This window comes from Oncorhynchus mykiss, chromosome 13 (genome assembly GCF_013265735.2).
Source record: "Oncorhynchus mykiss isolate Arlee chromosome 13, USDA_OmykA_1.1, whole genome shotgun sequence".
NCBI classification, from domain to species: domain Eukaryota; kingdom Metazoa; phylum Chordata; class Actinopteri; order Salmoniformes; family Salmonidae; genus Oncorhynchus; species Oncorhynchus mykiss.
The window spans coordinates 48,597,975-48,622,925 of record NC_048577.1 but is presented as its reverse complement, the minus strand read 5'-3'; the positions used below and the strand labels follow the sequence as shown (position 1 = coordinate 48,622,925).

Here is a 24,951-nt window from a genome sequence, read left to right as displayed (position 1 = left end):
GGATACGTTGGGATGGGGGGCCACAACAGCGAGGATACGATGGGATGGGGGGCCACAGCAGCAAGGATACGATGGGATGGGGGGCCACAGCAGCAAGGATACGATGGGATGGGGGGCCACAGCAGCGGGGATACGTTGGGATGGGGGGGCCACAGCAGCGAGGATACGATGGGATGGGGGGCCCCAGCAGTGGGGATACGATGGGATAGGGGGCCACACAGGCATTGTGTTAAATGGCTGTGATGTAATTTAGTCATTTGTAGGAATCCACTAAAGCCAGTTAAATTAGAGTGTGGGGACATGTTGTTGAAGCCAGGTTACATACTGCAGGTCTAGTACAAAGCCCAGGGTAATGGCTTTCTAGATGTGGTGAACTTTACGGCTCTCATCATCAGCTCAGGTTCATTGGGTGCCCCTGGAAGACGAGGGGAAAGATGGAGGTGTGACGAAGGTGAGATAAAACAGTCAAAGTGACCAGAAGAAAAGAGGTTGGAGACGATTCATTTACTGCACGCAAGCCATAACAGAAACCAAGAGAGGAAGGATGATTAGGAGATCCAGGTGAGAAGAGACTGTTGGAAGTCAAGAAAAACCTTTAGCTTCTGTGTTACGATGCATGTCAAACAACCAAGATGACATTGAAGTCAACTTTGGGGGGTGAAGATGATACACATATATCTGTAGAAATCTAACCTATGAGGATGAAAGCCTGGGGAACAATTTGTAAAATGTGTGTATTTTTATTTTTATGTTTTTATGATAACTATATTTATTTTCATTATGTATGTATGTATGTATTGAATAATTGTATGTACATGTTCATTTAATACTTAATTCTTACTCATTTAATTTGACCTAATTTGAAAAGTAAATATGAAACATTAAAAATGGTCATTAAGATATGCTACTGTATGTGTACATTTTGAAAACAAATTGTGTTATGATTGAAAAAAAATAATATGAATGACGAAGATGATAATACAAATTTAAAATAACACCTGCAAAATAAACAGTGATGAAGATGATGGTGATAAAAAGACAAAATAAAGTGGACTCGTTGTACAACACATCCCAATGTGTGTGTTCTCACTTTGTGTACCTGGGGTTGGCACGTGTGTAGACAACAGGAGCGTGTGTAAGGGGAGGAGAGGCAGTGGTTTGTGTATTTGTGAGAAGAATGTTCAGCATGTGAATACTGTATGTGTATATGACAGAAAGAGAGACAACACACACCGATAGATCACACCATTGACACTTGCCGGGAAAGACCATTATGCATAAAAATCATGATAAAATAAGTTATAATAGTTTATCTTTTACTTATGGAATAAGAAACAGGCCTTTACAATATACATACATGTATTACAAAAAGCCAGATGTATAAATATGTTGTACTGCATATACTATAGAGTGCAGAGTTCAAACTGCAAACTGAGGCGAATGGAATTCTTCAATCATCTAATGATCTAACTACAGGCAGAGATAGAGATAAAAATGCTTCTGTGGTTGTCACACTGCTGCATGGTTTCTATTGGTCACTCAAATGTTCTGATCACATATGACTGGCTACACTGTAAATGGACTGTTGCTCTCATGACAACAATATGGGCATCATGATGACACCCAGCATTGTGCTCACAGTATACATGGCTCAATTCTCCTCTCTATCTTACTATTAAACCACTCAGTGATAATGTTCTCTGTGAGACTTCACAAAGGAGGACTGGGGATGGTCAGTGCTCAGTATGGATTGTTGAGGAGTATCAGGCTAAATCACTAGGTGCTGCCAGTCCCTTCCTCTCCCATTCAGAGCAGAGGCCAGACGCCAGAGGCTGGAATCATGTAACAACAACAAACCTATCTTTCCACATACCTTTCTCTATAAATATACATACTTTCATACATAAAAGCATACTGATCACATATTGTACACATATATAAAGAAATATATTAATTTAAAACTCATGCTTACATACAGTATTACTCAGCAATAACATGTATGATATGAAACAATTGTGAAACAAACAGTACTTTTTTTAAATCACTGTTTTGATATGATAGTTTTCCCTAAGTTGTATTGTTGAGGTTTTATTGTTTTTGTGTAGTCACTCTCACTGAGCCCGTGATGGGTGGAGGGGTTGTCTCGCCTACACTCTTTAAAAAAAGTGCTATCTAGAACCTAAGGGTTCTTTGGCTATCCCCATAGGAGAACCCTTTGAAGAACCCATTTTGGTTCCAGGTAGAACACTTTTGACTTCCATGTAGAACCCTTTCCACAGAGGGTTCTACATAGAACCTCAAAAAGGGTTCTACCTAGAACCAAAAAGGGTTCTCCTATGGGGACAGCCAAAGAACCCGTTTGGAACCCTTTTTTTTGTAAGAGTGCAGCTATCATAAGAAGAATGCACTAATGTAAGTCGCTCTGGATAAGAGGCACCCTGGCCTATAAAGTAACACCTACTGTCTAATTGACATTACATCCAATGTTCCAAGCATTATCTGTGTTAACATTTCTTCCACATTATCCTCTCCACCTTTCCTCCATCTCCTGCCCTCACTCCCTTCCTCTGTTTTTCCTGGTTACTCTGGACAGTAGGACACACACGCAGGACGAGTTGATGCGGACCCACCTCCAGCCCTGCAGACCGTTGTTGTCAACAGTGAGGGCTCGGACATATGTGTCCTTGGCCTTACACTGACTCACCCACTGTCTGATGTCCACGCCCCGGCAGCTGGCCCCGGACACACCTACGGGTCCTGTCACTGTTCCTGCTGCCGAGGCCCCTGCCCCCCCTGCCTCCCGCTGCGGCCCACCGCCCCTCTGCTGCCCCTCCTGGCGGCAGCGAGTCTCATAGAAGTACTGCTTCAGCGCCCCCTTGACTGTCTTGATCTCTGGCACGATGTTGACTGTTTTACCCCTATCGTCGAATACCGTCGTCTTGTCCGTTACCCACACGCTCTCCGACTCACACACCGGCATCTCACCCCGCCCGGTGTGGGGCAAGTGTGAGCGCTTGTGCCTGGGGGCGGGGCGAGGGGGCTCCCTGGCCCCCCTTAGAGTGTCCACCCAGCTCAGCGGCACACTCCCGTCCATCTCTCGGTCCCCATGACCCTCCATGTGTCCGTCTGCGTCCGACACTTCCTCCTCCTCCTCCTCTTCCTCCTTGTCCTCTCCTTCTATGGGCAACATGCCTGACTCCAGCATGAGAAGGAGGGGCGGGTGCTCTGGAGGAGAGGAAGAGAAAAGGACCCGTGGGTGTGCATCTAAAAACAGCAGCTCTTGCTTCTCCTTTACACCTCCCAGCCCCTGACCCAGCCCTAACCCTAGTCCTACTTCCATTCCTTCCTCTGACAGATCCGGACCTTTCCCAGCCCCTGCCCCAGGCCCACCCTCCATCCCCTCCTCTCCCCTGTTATCACTGCTCTCTGTCCTAGCCTCTGCTTTCTGCGGGGTCCTCTGACTGGAGGGATCTGGCCCAGTTTTACTGTGGTGTCCAGCATTAGTGGAAGGTTTGTAAGTTTCCACCACATACATGTTGGGAGGTCTGAGATCCTGTTCATCGGTCCTGGGGTCTAGAGAGTGATGATGGTTTTCCTTCTGAGCCATGTCTCTAAAGCTGCTGTCATCACCAGCTCTGCTGCTGTCTGGTTTATAGTCCCCTAGTACATAGCTCTCCTGGGAGGGGTAGTCCTGATGACTGCTGCCATTGGTGCTCCTGAGTTTTCCTCCATCAGTGTTAGAATATTTATTTAAACCAACGCTGTTCGTGTTTTCTGTATGAAAATTGCTTTTTGACAAATAACTTTGTTGTTTTCGCTTCCCTTTCAAAGCTTGCACCTCCTCTTTAATTATGGAGGGGTTATTGTAGTCCTTGTAGTCCACATTGTAGGCCTCAGGAGCTGGAAGTGTGGAGTAAGATCCGGGGGAGTGACTGGAAGAGTCATCGATGTCCTCTGTGTGGTCGTCCAGGCTACTGCCAGGCTCCGTCATCGCAGCAACAGTACTAGTCACAGGGCTGTGAGGGAAGGGCAGGGCCGAGGCGATCACCATGGCAACCAGGGGAAGCCAGTGCATCACTCCCAACACGTATCAACTGAGGATGGAGAGACGGGTATGGGGAGAGAGAGAGAGAGGAGAGACGGGTATGGGGAGAGAGAGAGAGAGGAGAGACGGGTATGGGGAGAGAGAGAGAGGAGAGACGGGTATGGAGAGAGAGAGAGAGAGAGAGAGAGAGAGAGGAGAGACGGGTATGGGGAGAGAGAGAGAGAGAGGAGAGACGGGTATGGGGAGAGAGAGAGAGAGGAGAGACGGGTATGAGGAGAGAGAGAGAGAGAGAGAGAGAGAGAGAGAGCGACGGCATGGGGAGAGAGAGAGAGAGAGAGAGGAGAGATGGGTATGGGGAGAGAGAGAGGAGAGAGACGGGTATGGGGAGAGAGAGAGAGGAGAGACGGGTATAGGGAGAGAGAAAGGAGAGACGGGCATGGGGAGAGAGAGAGAGGAGAGAGACGGGTATGGGGAGAGAGAGAGAGAGAGAGGAAAGAGACGGGTATGGAGAGAGAGAGAGAGAGAGAGCGATGGTATGGGGAGAGAGAGAGAGGAGAGACGGGTATGGAGAGAGAGAGAGGAGAGACGGGTATGGAGAGAGAGAGAGAGGAGAGACGGGTATGGGGAGAGAGAGAAAAAGGAGAGACGGGTATGGAGAGAGAAATAGGGAGAGAGGAGAGACGGGTATGGGGAGAGAGAGAGGAGAGGAGAGACGGGTATGGGGAGAGAGAGAGAGGAGAGACGGGTATGGGGAGAGAGAGAGAGAGAGGAGAGACGGGTATGGGGAGAGAGAGAGAGGAGAGAGACGGGTATGGGGAGAGAGAGAGAGGAGAGAGATGGGTATGGGGAGAGAGCGAGAGGAGAGATAGAGGAGAGATGGGTATGGGGAGAGAGAGAGGAAAGGAGAGACGGGTATGGGGAGAAAGAAAGAGAGGAGAGACGGGTATGGGGAGAGAGAGAGAGAGAGAGGAGAGATGGGTATGGGGAGAGAGAGAAGGGAGAGACGGGTATGGGGAGAGAGAGAGAGAGAGGAGAGACGGGTATGGAGAGAGAGAGAGGAGAGACGGGCATGGGGAGAGAGAGAGAGAGGAGAGAGACGGGTATGGAGAGAGAGAGAGAGAGAGAGAGAGAGAGAGAGGAGAGAGACGGGTATGGAGAGAGAGAGGAGAGAGACGGGTATGGAGAGAGAGAGAGAGAGAGAGAGAGAGAGAGACGGGTATGTGGAGAGAGAGAGGAGAGACGGGTATGGGGAGAGAGAGAGAGGAGAGACGGGTATGGGGAGAGAGAGAGAGGAGAGAGACGGGTATGGGGAGAGAGAGAGAGGAGAGACGGGTATAGGGAGAGAGAAAGGAGAGACGGGCATGGGGAGAGAGAGAGAGGAGAGAGACGGGTATGGGGAGAGAGAGAGAGAGAGAGGAAAGAGACGGGTATGGAGAGAGAGAGAGAGAGAGAGCGATGGTATGGGGAGAGAGAGAGCGGAGAGACGGGTATGGGGAGAGAGAGAGGAGAGACGGGTATGGGGAAAGAGAGAGAGAGAGGAGAGACGGGTATGTGGAGAGAGAGAGAGAAGAGACAGGTATGGGGAGAGAGAGGAGAGACGGGTATGGGGAGAGAGAGGGGAGAGAGACGGGTATGGAGAGAGAGAGAGAGGAGAGATGGGTATGGGGAGAGAGAGAGAGAGGAGAGACGGGTATGGGGAGAGAGAGAGAGAGGAGAGACGGGTATGGGGAGAGAGAGAGAGAGGAGAGACGGGTATGAGGAGAGAGAGAGAGGAGAGACGGGTAAATGGGAGAGAGAGAGAGGAGAGATGGGTATGGGGAGAGAGAGAGAGGAGAGACGGGTATGGGGAGAGAGAGAGGAGAGAGACGGTATGGAGAGAGAGAGAGAGAGAGGAGAGACGGGTATGGAGAGAGAGAGAGAGAGAGAGAGGAGAGAGACGGTATGGGGAGAGAGAGAGAGAAGAGACAGGTATGGGGAGAGAGAGGAGATACGGGTATGGGGAGAGAGAGAGGAGAGAGACGGGTATGGAGAGAGAGAGAGAGGTGAGACGGGCATGGGGAGAGAGAGAGAGAGAGGAGAGAGATGGGTATGGAGAGAGCGAGAGAGAGAGAGGAGAGAGACGGGTATGGAGAGAGAGAGAGACGGGTATGGAGAGAGAGAGAGAGAGAGAGAGACGGTATGGGGAGAGAGAGAGAGGAGAGACGGGTATGGGGAGAGAGAGAGAGAGGAGAGACGGGTATGGGGAGAGAGAGAGAGAGAGGAGAGACGGGTATGGGGAGAGAGAGAGAGAGGAGAGACGGGTATGAGGAGAGAGAGAGAGAGAGAGAGAGAGAGAGAGAGCGACGGCATGGGGAGAGAGAGAGAGAGAGAGAGGAGAGATGGGTATGGGGAGAGAGAGAGGAGAGAGACGGGTATGGGGAGAGAGAGAGAGGAGAGACGGGTATAGGGAGAGAGAAAGGAGAGACGGGCATGGGGAGAGAGAGAGAGGAGAGAGACGGGTATGGGGAGAGAGAGAGAGAGAGAGGAAAGAGACGGGTATGGAGAGAGAGAGAGAGAGAGAGCGATGGTATGGGGAGAGAGAGAGAGGAGAGACGGGTATGGAGAGAGAGAGAGGAGAGACGGGTATGGAGAGAGAGAGAGAGGAGAGACGGGTATGGGGAGAGAGAGAAAAAGGAGAGACGGGTATGGAGAGAGAAATAGGGAGAGAGGAGAGACGGGTATGGGGAGAGAGAGAGGAGAGGAGAGACGGGTATGGGGAGAGAGAGAGAGGAGAGACGGGTATGGGGAGAGAGAGAGAGAGAGGAGAGACGGGTATGGGGAGAGAGAGAGAGGAGAGAGACGGGTATGGGGAGAGAGAGAGAGGAGAGAGATGGGTATGGGGAGAGAGCGAGAGGAGAGATAGAGGAGAGATGGGTATGGGGAGAGAGAGAGGAAAGGAGAGACGGGTATGGGGAGAAAGAAAGAGAGGAGAGACGGGTATGGGGAGAGAGAGAGAGAGAGAGGAGAGATGGGTATGGGGAGAGAGAGAAGGGAGAGACGGGTATGGGGAGAGAGAGAGAGAGAGGAGAGACGGGTATGGAGAGAGAGAGAGGAGAGACGGGCATGGGGAGAGAGAGAGAGAGGAGAGAGACGGGTATGGAGAGAGAGAGAGAGAGAGAGAGAGAGAGAGAGGAGAGAGACGGGTATGGAGAGAGAGAGGAGAGAGACGGGTATGGAGAGAGAGAGAGAGAGAGAGAGAGAGAGAGACGGGTATGTGGAGAGAGAGAGGAGAGACGGGTATGGGGAGAGAGAGAGAGGAGAGACGGGTATGGGGAGAGAGAGAGAGGAGAGAGACGGGTATGGGGAGAGAGAGAGAGGAGAGACGGGTATAGGGAGAGAGAAAGGAGAGACGGGCATGGGGAGAGAGAGAGAGGAGAGAGACGGGTATGGGGAGAGAGAGAGAGAGAGAGGAAAGAGACGGGTATGGAGAGAGAGAGAGAGAGAGAGCGATGGTATGGGGAGAGAGAGAGCGGAGAGACGGGTATGGGGAGAGAGAGAGGAGAGACGGGTATGGGGAAAGAGAGAGAGAGAGGAGAGACGGGTATGTGGAGAGAGAGAGAGAAGAGACAGGTATGGGGAGAGAGAGGAGAGACGGGTATGGGGAGAGAGAGGGGAGAGAGACGGGTATGGAGAGAGAGAGAGAGGAGAGATGGGTATGGGGAGAGAGAGAGAGAGGAGAGACGGGTATGGGGAGAGAGAGAGAGAGGAGAGACGGGTATGGGGAGAGAGAGAGAGAGGAGAGACGGGTATGAGGAGAGAGAGAGAGGAGAGACGGGTAAATGGGAGAGAGAGAGAGGAGAGATGGGTATGGGGAGAGAGAGAGAGGAGAGACGGGTATGGGGAGAGAGAGAGGAGAGAGACGGTATGGAGAGAGAGAGAGAGAGAGGAGAGACGGGTATGGAGAGAGAGAGAGAGAGAGAGAGGAGAGAGACGGTATGGGGAGAGAGAGAGAGAAGAGACAGGTATGGGGAGAGAGAGGAGATACGGGTATGGGGAGAGAGAGAGGAGAGAGACGGGTATGGAGAGAGAGAGAGAGGTGAGACGGGCATGGGGAGAGAGAGAGAGAGAGGAGAGAGATGGGTATGGAGAGAGCGAGAGAGAGAGAGGAGAGAGACGGGTATGGAGAGAGAGAGAGACGGGTATGGAGAGAGAGAGAGAGAGAGAGAGACGGTATGGGGAGAGAGAGAGAGGAGAGACGGGTATGGGGAGAGAGAGAGAGAGGAGAGACGGGTATGGGGAGAGAGAGAGAGAGAGGAGAGACGGGTATGGGGAGAGAGAGAGAGAGGAGAGACGGGTATGAGGAGAGAGAGAGAGAGAGAGAGAGAGAGAGAGAGCGACGGCATGGGGAGAGAGAGAGAGAGAGAGAGGAGAGATGGGTATGGGGAGAGAGAGAGGAGAGAGACGGGTATGGGGAGAGAGAGAGAGGAGAGACGGGTATAGGGAGAGAGAAAGGAGAGACGGGCATGGGGAGAGAGAGAGAGGAGAGAGACGGGTATGGGGAGAGAGAGAGAGAGAGAGGAAAGAGACGGGTATGGAGAGAGAGAGAGAGAGAGAGCGATGGTATGGGGAGAGAGAGAGAGGAGAGACGCGTATGGGGAGAGAGAGAGAGGAGAGACGGGTATGGGGAAAGAGAGAGAGAGAGGAGAGACGGGTATGGGGAGAGAGAGAGAGAAGAGACAGGTATGGGGAGAGAGAGGAGAGACGGGTATGGGGAGAGAGAGGGGAGAGAGACGGGTATGGAGAGAGAGAGAGAGGAGAGATGGGTATGGGGAGAGAGAGAGAGGAGAGACGGGTATGGGGAGAGAGAGAGAGAGGAGAGACGGGTATGGGGAGAGAGAGAGAGAGGAGAGACGGGTATGAGGAGAGAGAGAGAGAGGAGAGACGGGTAAATGGGAGAGAGAGAGAGGAGAGATGGGTATGGGGAGAGAGAGAAGGGAGAGACGGGTATGGGGAGAGAGAGAGAGAGAGGAGAGACGGGTATGGAGAGAGAGAGAGGAGAGACGGGCATGGGGAGAGAGAGAGAGAGGAGAGAGACGGGTATGGAGAGAGAGAGAGAGAGAGAGAGAGAGAGAGAGGAGAGAGACGGGTATGGAGAGAGAGAGGAGAGAGACGGGTATGGAGAGAGAGAGAGAGAGAGAGAGAGAGAGAGACGGGTATGTGGAGAGAGAGAGGAGAGACGGGTATGGGGAGAGAGAGAGAGGAGAGACGGGTATGGGGAGAGAGAGAGAGGAGAGAGACGGGTATGGGGAGAGAGAGAGAGGAGAGACGGGTATAGGGAGAGAGAAAGGAGAGACGGGCATGGGGAGAGAGAGAGAGGAGAGAGACGGGTATGGGGAGAGAGAGAGAGAGAGAGGAAAGAGACGGGTATGGAGAGAGAGAGAGAGAGAGAGCGATGGTATGGGGAGAGAGAGAGCGGAGAGACGGGTATGGGGAGAGAGAGAGAGGAGAGACGGGTATGGGGAAAGAGAGAGAGAGAGGAGAGACGGGTATGTGGAGAGAGAGAGAGAAGAGACAGGTATGGGGAGAGAGAGGAGAGACGGGTATGGGGAGAGAGAGGGGAGAGAGACGGGTATGGAGAGAGAGAGAGAGGAGAGATGGGTATGGGGAGAGAGAGAGAGAGGAGAGACGGGTATGGGGAGAGAGAGAGAGAGGAGAGACGGGTATGGGGAGAGAGAGAGAGAGGAGAGACGGGTATGAGGAGAGAGAGAGAGGAGAGACGGGTAAATGGGAGAGAGAGAGAGGAGAGATGGGTATGGGGAGAGAGAGAGAGGAGAGACGGGTATGGGGAGAGAGAGAGGAGAGAGACGGTATGGAGAGAGAGAGAGAGAGAGGAGAGACGGGTATGGAGAGAGAGAGAGAGAGAGAGAGGAGAGAGACGGTATGGGGAGAGAGAGAGAGAAGAGACAGGTATGGGGAGAGAGAGGAGATACGGGTATGGGGAGAGAGAGAGGAGAGAGACGGGTATGGAGAGAGAGAGAGAGGTGAGACGGGCATGGGGAGAGAGAGAGAGAGAGGAGAGAGATGGGTATGGAGAGAGCGAGAGAGAGAGAGGAGAGAGACGGGTATGGAGAGAGAGAGAGACGGGTATGGAGAGAGAGAGAGAGAGAGAGAGACGGTATGGGGAGAGAGAGAGAGGAGAGACGGGTATGGGGAGAGAGAGAGAGAGGAGAGACGGGTATGGGGAGAGAGAGAGAGAGAGGAGAGACGGGTATGGGGAGAGAGAGAGAGAGGAGAGACGGGTATGAGGAGAGAGAGAGAGAGAGAGAGAGAGAGAGAGCGACGGCATGGGGAGAGAGAGAGAGAGAGAGAGGAGAGATGGGTATGGGGAGAGAGAGAGGAGAGAGACGGGTATGGGGAGAGAGAGAGAGGAGAGACGGGTATAGGGAGAGAGAAAGGAGAGACGGGCATGGGGAGAGAGAGAGAGGAGAGAGACGGGTATGGGGAGAGAGAGAGAGAGAGAGGAAAGAGACGGGTATGGAGAGAGAGAGAGAGAGAGAGCGATGGTATGGGGAGAGAGAGAGAGGAGAGACGGGTATGGAGAGAGAGAGAGGAGAGACGGGTATGGAGAGAGAGAGAGAGGAGAGACGGGTATGGGGAGAGAGAGAAAAAGGAGAGACGGGTATGGAGAGAGAAATAGGGAGAGAGGAGAGACGGGTATGGGGAGAGAGAGAGGAGAGGAGAGACGGGTATGGGGAGAGAGAGAGAGGAGAGACGGGTATGGGGAGAGAGAGAGAGAGAGGAGAGACGGGTATGGGGAGAGAGAGAGAGGAGAGAGACGGGTATGGGGAGAGAGAGAGAGGAGAGAGATGGGTATGGGGAGAGAGCGAGAGGAGAGATAGAGGAGAGATGGGTATGGGGAGAGAGAGAGGAAAGGAGAGACGGGTATGGGGAGAAAGAAAGAGAGGAGAGACGGGTATGGGGAGAGAGAGAGAGAGAGAGGAGAGATGGGTATGGGGAGAGAGAGAAGGGAGAGACGGGTATGGGGAGAGAGAGAGAGAGAGGAGAGACGGGTATGGAGAGAGAGAGAGGAGAGACGGGCATGGGGAGAGAGAGAGAGAGGAGAGAGACGGGTATGGAGAGAGAGAGAGAGAGAGAGAGAGAGAGAGAGAGGAGAGAGACGGGTATGGAGAGAGAGAGGAGAGAGACGGGTATGGAGAGAGAGAGAGAGAGAGAGAGAGAGAGAGACGGGTATGTGGAGAGAGAGAGGAGAGACGGGTATGGGGAGAGAGAGAGAGGAGAGACGGGTATGGGGAGAGAGAGAGAGGAGAGAGACGGGTATGGGGAGAGAGAGAGAGGAGAGACGGGTATAGGGAGAGAGAAAGGAGAGACGGGCATGGGGAGAGAGAGAGAGGAGAGAGACGGGTATGGGGAGAGAGAGAGAGAGAGAGGAAAGAGACGGGTATGGAGAGAGAGAGAGAGAGAGAGCGATGGTATGGGGAGAGAGAGAGCGGAGAGACGGGTATGGGGAGAGAGAGAGAGGAGAGACGGGTATGGGGAAAGAGAGAGAGAGAGGAGAGACGGGTATGTGGAGAGAGAGAGAGAAGAGACAGGTATGGGGAGAGAGAGGAGAGACGGGTATGGGGAGAGAGAGGGGAGAGAGACGGGTATGGAGAGAGAGAGAGAGGAGAGATGGGTATGGGGAGAGAGAGAGAGAGGAGAGACGGGTATGGGGAGAGAGAGAGAGAGGAGAGACGGGTATGGGGAGAGAGAGAGAGAGGAGAGACGGGTATGAGGAGAGAGAGAGAGGAGAGACGGGTAAATGGGAGAGAGAGAGAGGAGAGATGGGTATGGGGAGAGAGAGAGAGGAGAGACGGGTATGGGGAGAGAGAGAGGAGAGAGACGGTATGGAGAGAGAGAGAGAGAGAGGAGAGACGGGTATGGAGAGAGAGAGAGAGAGAGAGAGGAGAGAGACGGTATGGGGAGAGAGAGAGAGAAGAGACAGGTATGGGGAGAGAGAGGAGATACGGGTATGGGGAGAGAGAGAGGAGAGAGACGGGTATGGAGAGAGAGAGAGAGGTGAGACGGGCATGGGGAGAGAGAGAGAGAGAGGAGAGAGATGGGTATGGAGAGAGCGAGAGAGAGAGAGGAGAGAGACGGGTATGGAGAGAGAGAGAGACGGGTATGGAGAGAGAGAGAGAGAGAGAGAGACGGTATGGGGAGAGAGAGAGAGGAGAGACGGGTATGGGGAGAGAGAGAGAGAGGAGAGACGGGTATGGGGAGAGAGAGAGAGAGAGGAGAGACGGGTATGGGGAGAGAGAGAGAGAGGAGAGACGGGTATGAGGAGAGAGAGAGAGAGAGAGAGAGAGAGAGAGCGACGGCATGGGGAGAGAGAGAGAGAGAGAGAGGAGAGATGGGTATGGGGAGAGAGAGAGGAGAGAGACGGGTATGGGGAGAGAGAGAGAGGAGAGACGGGTATAGGGAGAGAGAAAGGAGAGACGGGCATGGGGAGAGAGAGAGAGGAGAGAGACGGGTATGGGGAGAGAGAGAGAGAGAGAGGAAAGAGACGGGTATGGAGAGAGAGAGAGAGAGAGAGCGATGGTATGGGGAGAGAGAGAGAGGAGAGACGCGTATGGGGAGAGAGAGAGAGGAGAGACGGGTATGGGGAAAGAGAGAGAGAGAGGAGAGACGGGTATGGGGAGAGAGAGAGAGAAGAGACAGGTATGGGGAGAGAGAGGAGAGACGGGTATGGGGAGAGAGAGGGGAGAGAGACGGGTATGGAGAGAGAGAGAGAGGAGAGATGGGTATGGGGAGAGAGAGAGAGGAGAGACGGGTATGGGGAGAGAGAGAGAGAGGAGAGACGGGTATGGGGAGAGAGAGAGAGAGGAGAGACGGGTATGAGGAGAGAGAGAGAGAGGAGAGACGGGTAAATGGGAGAGAGAGAGAGGAGAGATGGGTATGGGGAGAGAGAGAGAGGAGAGACGGGTATGGGGAGAGAGAGAGGAGAGAGACGGTATGGAGAGAGAGAGAGAGAGAGGAGAGACGGGTATGGAGAGAGAGAGAGAGAGAGGAGAGAGACGGTATGGGGAGAGAGAGAGAGAAGAGACAGGTATGGGGAGAGAGAGGAGATACGGGTATGGGGAGAGAGAGAGGAGAGAGACGGGTATGGAGAGAGAGAGAGAGGAGAGACGGGCATGGGGAGAGAGAGAGAGAGAGGAGAGAGATGGGTATGGAGAGAGCGAGAGAGAGAGAGGAGAGACGGGTATGGAGAGAGAGAGAGACGGGTATGGAGAGAGAGAGAGAGAGAGAGACGGTATGGGGAGAGAGAGAGAGAAGAGACGGGTATGGGGAGAGAGAGAGCGAGAGAGAGGGGAGAGACCGGTATGGGGAGAGAGAGAGAGAGGAGAGACGGGTATGGGGAGAGAGAGAAGAGAGACGGGCATGGGGAGAGAGAGAGAGGAGAGACGGGTATGGGGAGAGAGAGAGAGAGGAGAGACGGGTATGGGGAGAGAGAGAGAGAGAGGAGAGACGGTATGGGGAGAGAGAGAGAGGAGAGACGGGTATGGGGAGAGAGAGAGAGAGGAGAGACGGGTATGGGGAGAGAGAGAGAGGAGAGACGGGTATGGGGAGAGAGAGAGAGAGGAGAGACGGGTATGAGGAGAGAGAGAGAGAGAGAGAGGAGAGACGGGTAAATGGGAGAGAGAGAGAGGAGAGATGGGTATGGGGAGAGAGAGAGAGAGGAGAGACGGGTATGGAGAGAGAGAGAGAGAGAGAGAGGAGAGACGGGTATGGAGAGAGAGAGAGAGAGAGAGAGAGAGAGAGGAGAGACGGTATGGGGAGAGAGAGAGAGAGAGAAGAGACGGGTATGGGGAGAGAGAGAGGAGAGACGGGTATGGGGAGAGAGAGAGGAGAGAGACGGGTATGGAGAGAGAAAGAGAGGAGAGACGGGCATGGGGAGAGAGAGACAGAGGAGAGAGATGGATATGGAGAGAGAGAGAGGAGAGACGGGCATGGGGAGAGAGAGAGAGGAGAGAGACGGGTATGGAGAGAGAGAGAGAGAGAGAGGAGAGAGACGGGTATGGAGAGAGAGAGAGAGTGAGAGAGCGACGGTATGGAGAGAGAGAGAGAGAAGGGACGGCATGGGGAGAGAGAGCGAGAAGAGACGGGTATGGGGAGAGAGAGAGGAGAGACAGGTATGGGGAGAGAGAGAGGAGAGAGACGGGTATGGAGAGAGAAAGAGAGGAGAGACGGGCATGGGGAGAGAGAGACAGAGGAGAGAGATGGATATGGAAGAGAGAGGAGAGACGGGCATGGGGAGAGAGAGAGAGGAGAGAGACGGGTATGGAGAGAGAGAGAGAGAGAGAGGAGAGAGACGGGTATGGAGAGAGAGAGAGAGTGAGAGAGCGACGGTATGGAGAGAGAGAGAGAGAAGGGACGGTATGGGGAGAGAGAGCGAGAGAGAGAGGAGAGAGACGGGTATGGAGAGAGAGAGAGAGTGAGAGAGCGACGGTATGGAGAGAGAGAGAGAGAGAAGGGACGGGTATGGGGAGAGAGAGAGAGGAGAGAGACGGGTATGGAGAGAGAGAGAGGAGAGACGGGCACGGGGAGAGAGGAGAGAGACGGGTATGGAGAGAGAGAGAGAGAGAGAGAGAGAGAGAGAGAGGAGAGAGACGGGTATGGAGAGAGAGAGAGACGGGTATGGAGAGAGAGAGAGAGAGAGAGACGGTATGGGAGAGAGAGAGAAGAGACGGGTATGGGGAGAGAGAGAGAGGAGAGACGGGTATGGGGAGAGAGAGAGAGGAGAGACGGGCATTGGGAGAGAGAGAGAGAGGAGAGACGGGCATGGGGAGAGAGAGAGAGGAGAGAGACGGGTATGGAGAGAGCGAGAAGAGAAATGGGGTTAAAACAGTGTTCAATACAGTAAATGTGGAACTCTCATGAAAAGGTAAAACAAGCCTTTTTACTGGTGCTAACCTGTAGCTTAACTGTTAACTCTAGAAGTGTAGAGGTAGCTTTATAATCTTAGCAAAACTGCAGAAAGATCAGTTTATCCATGTGAGGAGACTGTGGAACAATGGACATGCAGCAGAACAGATCCCCTGCCTGCCCGGTTGGCTGCCTGGTTGGCTGCCCGGTTGGCTGCCCGGTTGTTGGCCTTCAAATGGAGCCTCTATAATCCTGCTATGTGTGTCGACTGTGGGTCATTAATCTCACAGCCAAAGGAAATGAATTACAACTCAAGCAGTCATAATGAGGCCTTAGGGTTTCGAAAGGCTTTTTTCAACTTTTAAGGGCGTAAAACATCAAATGTTTGTAGTTGCAGTTGGTCCTCTGTGCCCAATCTATGGTTGTGTGCGAAGTGGTCAATTCTATAAACAGATTTGGTTTGGTGCATGTCAGTTTGCAAAAACATACATGTGCATACGAGTAAATACGCAAGCTTTGATCCAATAAATGTTTTGCCTTGTGGCAGAAAATAAGGCATTTCACAGTAATAACTGAACTAATCATTTAATTGTTGTTGTGACAGATGCTGAACTTAGACTTGGAAACATAAAAAAAGTGAAACCAGAAATACTTGAAGAAGAGTTTTTCTTCTCAAAAGCTCCAGAATATCCTGGCCCTTGGCCAATTCTCTGAAGGTTTGCATCACAACCTCCTTTGAACACAATGATGAATGATGAGTGATACCAGAGAAACCTTTAACCGCTTCCCTAGTACTTCCAGAGAAGCTAAACACCTTCTTTGCCCACTTTGAGGATAACACAGTGCCACCGACGTGGCCCGCTACCAAGGACTGTGGGCTCTCCTTCTCCGTGGCCAACTTGAGTAAGACCTTTAAGCATGTTAACCCTTGCAAGGCTGCCGGCCCAGACCGCATCCCAAGCCGTATCCTCAGAGCATGTGCAGACCAGCTGGCTGGAGTGTTTACGGACATATTCAAACTCTCCCTATCCCAGTCGGCTGTCCCCACTTCCTTCAAGATGTCCACCATTGTTCCTGTACCCAAGAAAGCAAAGGTAACTGAACTAACTCAATTATGTCATCATGAAGTGCTTTGAGAGACTAGTCAAGGATCATATCACCTCTACCTTACCTGACACCCTAGACCCACTTAAATTTGCTTACCGCCACAATAGATCCACAGATGATGCAATCGCCATCGCACTGCCCTATAACATCTGGACAAGAGGAATACCTACATAAGAATGCTGTTCATTAACTATAGCTCAACATTCAACACCATAGTACACTCCAAGCTCATCATTAAGCTTGGGGCCCCAGGTTTGAAGGTAGGAAACAACACCTCCACTTCGCTGATCCTCAACACAGGGGCCCCAAAAGGGTGTGTGCTCAGCCCCCTCTTATACTCCATGTTCACACATGACTGCGTGGCCATGCACACCTCCAACTCAATCATCAAGTTTGCAGACAACACAACAGTAGTAGGACTGATTACCAACAATGACGAGACAGCCTAAAGGGAGTAGGTGTTGGCCCTGGGAGGGTGGTGCCAGGAAAATAACCTCTCACGTAACGTCAACAAAACAAAGCTGATTGTGGAATTTAGGAAACAGCAGTGGGAGCACCCCCTATCCACATTGACGGGACCGCAGTGGAGAAGGTGGAAAGCTTCAAGTTCCTCGGCGTACACGTCACTGACAAACTGAATTGGTCCACCCACACAGACATTGTAGTGAAGAAGGCACAACAGCGCCTCTTCAACCTCAGGAGGCTGAACAAATTTGGCTTGATACCTAAAACCCTCACAAACCTTTACAGATGCATCCTGTCGGGCTGTATCATCACCTGGTACGGCAACTGCACCGCATGCAACCGCAGGTCTCTTCAGAGGGTGGTGGTCTGCCCAACGCATCACCAGGGGCAAACTACCTGCCTTACAGCACCAGATGATAATCAAAGACAACAACCACCCGAGTCACTGCCTGTTCACCCTGCTATCATCCAGATGGCGAGGTCAGTACATGTGCATCAAAGCTGGGACCGGGAGACTGAAAAACAGCTTCTATCTCAAGGCCATCAGACTGTTAAATACTGTAGCCAATCAGTAACACCTTAGAGGCTGCTGCCCTATATACATAGACTTGAAATCCCTGGCCACTTTAATACGGGAACACTGGTCACTTTAATAATGTTTACATATTGCATTACTCATCTCATATGTATATACTGTATTCTATTCTACTCTGCTGTATCTTAGTCGATGCCGCTCTGACATTGCTTGTCCAAATATTTATTTATTATTAATTCCATTCCTTTACTTTGGATTTGTGTGTATTATTTGTATTGTTGCGAAATGGTTAGATATTACTTGTTAGATATTACTGCACAGTTGTAGCTAGATACACAAGCATTTCGCTACACCCCCAATAACATCTGCCGAACACATGTATGTGACCAATAAAATGTGGTTTTAACCAATTGCCTGATCCTCTGTCCTCTCACTCACACCTGCCACCAGAGGGCAAAGCAGACCATCATATTCAACTTGATACGCTTTCAAGATAATATGGTACTACAATAATAGTCTATTGACTGAGCTTCAATGTCATATCAGTATGTCAACTATGGCATTGGATTGGCAGTTTCATGTAAAAGTGTAACATTAAGGATTTTTTGAAAGGACATTCTACTCCAAAATGTAATTATGTTCACTTCCTTTAAAACTCTTCTGAAAATCGAGGACAGTTTCCTTTTATCTCATGACCTCAATGACATCACCAGCCAATTATATATGAACCCTAAAAATAATTTAGCTAGCGTAAAGTTACTGTATAATTATTACATACATCTACATATGTAGAATCTTAATTTGAGCCAATTTGCTACAGCAGGAAAAGAATCCTGCAGCAACAGGAAATGTACATTATTATGTTGATTATAATTATCCTGCAGCAACAGGACATTTAAATTATTATGTGGATTATAATTAATGGACATTTTTGTAAGGGTTGATGATTTTGGGCACTAGAGTCCTCTATTTCTATGGTTGGCTGCACTTCCAGGATTACAAACTAGCTAGCTAGTTACCTGGGAGGTTTCTTGGAAGATCTGATGAGAATCTGAGGAAGATATGTAACTTGTTATAACTTGTCGCACTGAATTTGTCACTCTGAACTTGGCGCCAACAATTTAGCAGCGGCTATGCGCCACTGTTAAAGGAATAAAGGGAAACACTGATCAGTACAGCAACAACACATGCCTTCCTCTGGTTCGCGTTTTGTCTGAAGAGGCCTGCTACATATGTGGCATATCATGATGGTGTCACACATCATGTAGGACTAGTCAACCATGATTATGAGGATTCCTCTGGGAGAGCATATGGCCTCCACCCAGAAAAAGATGAACCCACTTCCAAGACTGAGTCATGTGTCACTTCTATTTATCTGTTATTGTGTGAAAAATGGGAGGAGGACATTTAGAAAGAGTTTAAAAAGGTAGAATGCTCAGAATGTCTGTGATTTGGGTTTACTGCTACCTTCAGGTGTCCCCAGACCAGACAACAGACTGAGAAAGGGGAAGGGAGACTGAGAAAGGGAGGGAGAGGGGGAGATTGAGAAAGGGAGAGATAGATAGAGAGATAGATAGAGAGATGGATAGAGAGACAGACAGACAGACGGATAGAGAGACAGACAGATAGACGGATAGAGAGACAGACAGACAGACAGACAGACAGACAGACAGACAGACAGACAGACAGACAGACAGACAGACAGACAGACAGACAGACAGACAGACAGACAGACAGACAGACAGACAGACAGACAGACAGACAGACAGACAGACAGACAGACAGACAGACAGACAGACAGACAGACAGACAGACAGACAGACAGACAGACAGACAGACAGACAGACAGACAGACAGACAGACAGACAGACAGACAGACAGACAGACAGACAGACAGATAGATAGATAGATAGATAGATAGATAGATAGATAGATAGATAGATAGATAGATAGATAGATAGATAGATAGATAGATAGATAGATAGATAGATAGATAGATAGAGGTTGGTAGATAGGAGGTGAGAGAGAAAAACAGAGTGGGAGAAAGAGAGTACACAGCGGCAGAATACCTGACCACTGTGACTGACCCAAAATTAAGGAAAGCTTTGACTATGTACAGACTCAGTGAGCATAGCCTTGCTATTGAGAAAGGCCGCCGTAGGCAGACATGGCTCTCAAGAGAAGACAGGCTATGTGCTCACTGCCCACAAAATGAGGTGGAAACTGAGCTGCACTTCCTAACCTCCTGCCCAATGTATGACCATATTAGAGAGACATATTTCCCTCAGATTACACAGATCCACAAAGAATTCGAAAAAAAATCCACATTTGAAAAACTCCCATATCTACTGGGTGAAATACCACAATGTGCCATCACAGCAGCAAGATTTGTGACCTGTTGCCACGAGAAAAGGGCAACCAGTGAACACCATTGTAAATACAACCCATATTTATGCATATTTATTTTATCTTGTGTCCTTTAACCATTTGTACATTGTTAAAACACTGTGTATATATATATATAATATGACATTTGTAATGTCTTTACTGTTTTGAAACCTCTGTATGTGTAATGTTTACTGTTAATTTTTGTTGTTTTTCACTTTATATATTCACTTTGTATGTTGTCTACCTCACTTGCTTTGGCAATGTTAACACATGTTTCCCATGCCAATAAAGCCCTTGAATTGAATTGAATTGAATTGAAAGAAAGATACAGTGAGAGAAAGAGAAATGACAGGAGATTCACTACACCTGACCACACCTGGGACACAATGCAGTAGTGATTAGTAAAAGAACCAGGGACATTAGATGACACATCAGTCATGTATTTATGCTTGCATATGCTGTGGGCCTCGTTCCCTGGTGATACACAAATCACATCAAAGGACTCGTTTCCTCTTTTCTCTTATTGGCACAGGGCCATCCGTAAGTTCGTAAACACAGGTGTGCTGTGTACTGTATGCAAATAAAGTGTCCTGAAGTGCCATTCTGGGTTCTGGTTAGTTCCAGCCCAGACAGATGGTGAGCTGCAGAAGAGCACTGTCAATTATAGATGAACATGCACTGTGCCATGTGGCAACAGACGTGGCAACAGACAACACAGACAGAGATAGAGACATAGACAAACAGAGACAAAGACAAAGACAGAGACAGAGAGAGGTGAACAACAGTCAATTATTCAATCAGTGGCATTACGATCCCCATGTATTTTTATAAATGGGCATCATGTATATAAAAAAATATTTTAAGGCTGTGTGTGTGTTTAGTGGAAGAGCTGGTTGTAAGGTTTTCTGAGAACACACACCAGACAGGCAGGCAGACACACGCGCTGGAGACCATATCAGTGCACTCTGTGGTACAGGAGCTTTTCATCATCATGCTCCATTTGCTACAATGACACGCGCCATTTACACTCCCTGCATGGCCAGACAAGGACCTCCTCACTCCTCAGCTGTCTGGATAAGACCAAAACACTGTCTGACCAGCAAATCTCAAACAATCTCACAAATGAATAGACAACCCAATCTCCGAAACGAACACACTCGGTCTATAGAAAAAACATCCCAAAACCACAGATTCAAAACTATAAGAAAACATAAGACTTTCCCAACTAATTTACAAAACCTCCAAACATTATCCAAACAAACAATCCAAACCCCAAACCCTGTCAAAACAAACCTTCTGACCCCAAACCAAAACACTCCCCCAAGTTCCTACAGAAAACCAAACTGCCTAACAGTTCAAAAACACACCATTTTTTTAAATGATCTTCAAATAAACAGACACAACATAACACTGCTACAACAAAGTCACACGTACAACTTACAGCTAGGCCTAAATCTCACAAATAAACCTGGTGATTAGGGATAGGTGCCTTAAGGTTGTTGGTTTGACTTATCTTTTAGATGGTTACCTGAGAAGTATATTGTTGGTATGAAATGACAGAGAAGGAGGAGTGAGAGAGGATGGAGAGGAATGAGACTGGGAAGCTAGAATTAGTCTGGGAGGCTCTGTTAGGGAACAGTGAGAAGAGAATTCCATTAAGCTGGCTCCACACCTGGCAGTGGCTGCTGTGCAATTATCCTGTTAACAACTAATCCGCTTCATGTGTGGGTAATGGGCCGGATGTCCATTTGTCCGTCTGAGATGATTCATTATGTCAAGGCCCAGACCAGTCGGGATAATCATATCTCTTTGGAGTCAACACATAACCTTATGGACATGTGTGTGTGTACTGAAATCATCCGTCCATAGACCAGATTAGTCAGTGCAATGTGTGGACTTCTTCATAGCCTAACTGTGACAGAGGTCAACTTCACGTCTGTGACACCTGCTGTGCCTAGAGCAGAGGAAACACTACAGCAGATTGTTTGTCTTTGTTTTTCTCTGTCTCTGTATGGCCTGAGACAGAGTAAAAGCCTTGTGATCATGAGTTTTGAGCACGTAACAGTGCTTAGCTGTCCTTCTGTGCAAACAGCCCATTAATTAGGATTCTATGATTGTGTCATTCCACGCTTTAGTCTAACTGGGTATCTACCCTGGGCTCTCTCTGGCCTTGGCTCTGTGTACAGCTTTTTCAGTTCACAGTTCACATTCAGTTCACACACACACACACACACACACATACACACAGAATCTTAATTTGAGCCAGTTTGCTGTAGCAGGAAAATAATCCTGTAGAAACACAAAATGTGAATTATTAGGTGGATTATAAATAATGGAAACATTTTTGTAGGGGTTGATACATTTTTCGTTAGGACACACACACCCTACACAAAAAAGCACACATACACAGCATAAACATGAATATGCAAGGACCTGTCCAATCTAATCAGGCACTGATCCAAAGGATAAATGACAGTCAATCTGTCCATAGGAAGAAAGGAGAGCAGCAGTGCAGTGTGAATTAAGCTGTCTACCAGAAGGGAGCCTCCATGAAGGAAACATTCCACATGGTACCATGTTCTTACCTAATCGGCGTTGAAAAACCAACAACGTTTTCCTTAAGCATTTAACCAACTGAAGGTGGTGCACATTGTATTATTTACATGCAAAGGGCCACGTTTGCACGGCAAATTAAAAGCATAATCTGGAAGATTTCTTGCTGTTCTTTGGTTATTTTTTATTTCAATGAATGATATAACCATTGATTCTTGTATATAATGTATTATTCCTCATGACTTTAATATAACCGTCTTCTTACTCCATCACAACACAACATATAAGGTTGTAGGCCTTATTTACTTCAGTAAACAAACAATGTATTGCTGCAAAATGTTTTAAACTATCATGCATGCAATAGATTGTCAGTACTTGCATTCAAAGCCCCACTATGAATACGAGAGTGGTTACATTTCCTAAACCCCATCTCGCAGCTTCCTACCAAACCAAGTGAGGGTCTGCTGTTGGGCTGAAACACATACTCAGGATTGTGGCTTTAATGCACTCTGCTACTGGTAAAGGGACATAATCATAGTAGTCTAATTTTTCAGGGACATTATGCACTTAATGCCATTAATTACTTTTAACACAAGAGGTAAACAACAACCTAAATCTCCAAAATTCACACAAAGTAGACTATAGGCAAGATTTCAGTAGATTATTGATCCATTGGCCTGATGACCTGTCAATTTCTGTGATCTCGAGCATACACCTGCAGATTAGGATTAGGTTATATGTAGCCTATTATCATATCTGAATACTTGTGAAAGAAAAAAAAACATTGATGGAGATTTAAATTAGGCTATCCAATAATGTGCTGTGGCAAACCCAACAGTAGATGTATTAACCGAAAGTGTCCATAGCTCGTGTTAATACATATGCAAACAAATGAACATATACATGAACTGCAGTTTGTAAAATGGACACGATAAGTAAATGTGTACCGTTTAGGTGAGATCCGGACCACGCGTCCTTCCAGTTGACACCACATTGGTTATAGACTAATGGTCCGAGAGAGTTGGCGAAGTGGAAAACTCTCAAAATTGGTTTACATGGAAAAGTTAAGTTTTCATATTCAATTCAAATTAACTTCCCACGTCACAAAAAAAAAAATATTATGTCAGTTAGCCATGTCCGTTTGAATTAAACAACAATCATTTTAAAAAACGTCTATTATGTCAGTTAGCCATGTCCGTTTGAATTAAACAACAATCATTTAAAAAAACATCTATTATGTCAGTTAGCCATGTCCGTTTGAATTAAACAACAATCATTTAAAAAAACGTCTATTATGTCAGTTAGCCATGTCCGTTTGAATTAAACAACAATCATTTTAAAAAACATCTATTATGTCAGTTAGCCATGTCCGTTTGAATTAAACAACAATCATTTTAAAAAACATCTATTATGTCAGTTAGCCATGTCCGTTTGAATTAAACAACAATCATTTTAAAAAACGTCTATTATGTCAGTTAGCCATGTCCGTTTGAATTAAACAACAATCATTTAAAAAAACGTCTATTATGTCAGTTAGCCATGTCCGTTTGAATTAAACAACAATCATTTTAAAAAACGATGGGAAGAAAAAATAAATATGCAAAAACAGCTCCGTCCTAACCGCGCTTTAAACAAGACAGACAACGCGATGTTTGATAAAAGAAAAAATAAATATCTATGCATGATTCGGTCAAGATCTCATCCTCCTGACGTTGTTCTTCATATTCCATGAAAAGAGGAACTGTAATTTATTTAAATTGAAGTCGACATACACAGTAAACTAATCGATGTCTCTATAACGACTGGCAGCGAAGCGCTGCGGTCCGTTTAGACTACGTTGGGATCAACAAAGTTTGTCAAATTCTTCCCAGTTCTCAAAAACTCCGCCTGTAGCCTAAACACGAATAGCTTCTGGTTGCTTTTGGAGCGGAGGAGCGGGAGGACAAGACGGGGCGAGCGAGTTTTTTGAAAGGGGTAAAGGACAGAGGGGGAAAGAAAGCACAGAATAAACAACAGGACGAGGAACATCTGTGAGAGGGATATCGAATGCCAAGTTTTCTCAATACAAAATGTATAGCCCCAAACAGCCTAACTGCTGGTTATTAGGGATAAAGAAAAACAGTATTATAGATTTAATATATTAATTTAAGCAATGATTTACCTTTACCTCAGCCTTCCTTTCCCTGGGAAATCATGAGGCTAAACTGGGTTCAGGTTCATAACTCGCCTACTGTCTAGGCTTACTGTCTAATACATATAACACATCATAACATACCTATAAGTACTGTACCTAATCACAATTTGAGGTAATTGGATGAGGTGGGACATGTTGGGTGCGGATGAGTATGAGTCAGGTTAACTAGTGCACATAACACATCATAACCTACCTGTAAATACTGTACCTAATCAGAATTTGAGGTGTTTGGATGACTTTGGACAGCTATCTTCTGATTGTTTGAAGATAGTTGACATATACCAGACTGCATGTCTAGTATACTAGGCTACTGTGTAGGTCTTTAGGCCAACGTTTGAGGTTTGACCGACTCGACAACAAACTGGTAAAGATGAAACCATGGCTGAGAGCTGAGACCTAGGCTACTGTGAAGGCAGTGGAGTTATGACAGACAGTTCATCTAGATGGGTCTTCGCGCCAGCTGAGTATGTAGCCTATGTTCTTTTAACCTTGGAGAACAGCACGTCCACTGAGTCAGTCCACCTTGAAGTTTGTTGTTGAAAAGGAAACCATAAATTGGTAGATGAGCAGAGGAAGGCTTTACCTTTTCCCTGTGTCTGCGTCTCTCAGACACTCTCTTTCTTTACCAAGGTAGTGGTTTCCATCTCACTAAAACCTTTTTTTCATGAATGTTTAAAAAGATGAAAGGATAAGGAAAAGAATGGAGACAAAAGAGAGGAGGTTTGTGTTACAACCCTGCCCCTGTGAGACTGCTCATGAAAG

At 48.4% G+C, this 24,951-nt stretch overlaps 1 protein-coding gene across 1 annotated transcript; it reads right to left on the bottom strand.

Annotated features, from left to right (window-relative positions):
* Nucleotides 1-735: 735 nt before the first annotated feature.
* Nucleotides 736-23,948, bottom strand: LOC110486647. The gene is made up of 2 exons (XM_036941351.1): nucleotides 22,943-23,948; nucleotides 736-4,094 (listed from the first exon to the last, which is right to left on the bottom strand). Exon 2 carries the CDS (start codon nucleotides 4,073-4,075, stop codon nucleotides 2,555-2,557), a length of 1,521 nt encoding a protein of 506 aa, XP_036797246.1. The 5' UTR covers nucleotides 4,076-4,094; nucleotides 22,943-23,948; the 3' UTR covers nucleotides 736-2,554.
* Nucleotides 23,949-24,951: the final 1,003 nt, after the last annotated feature.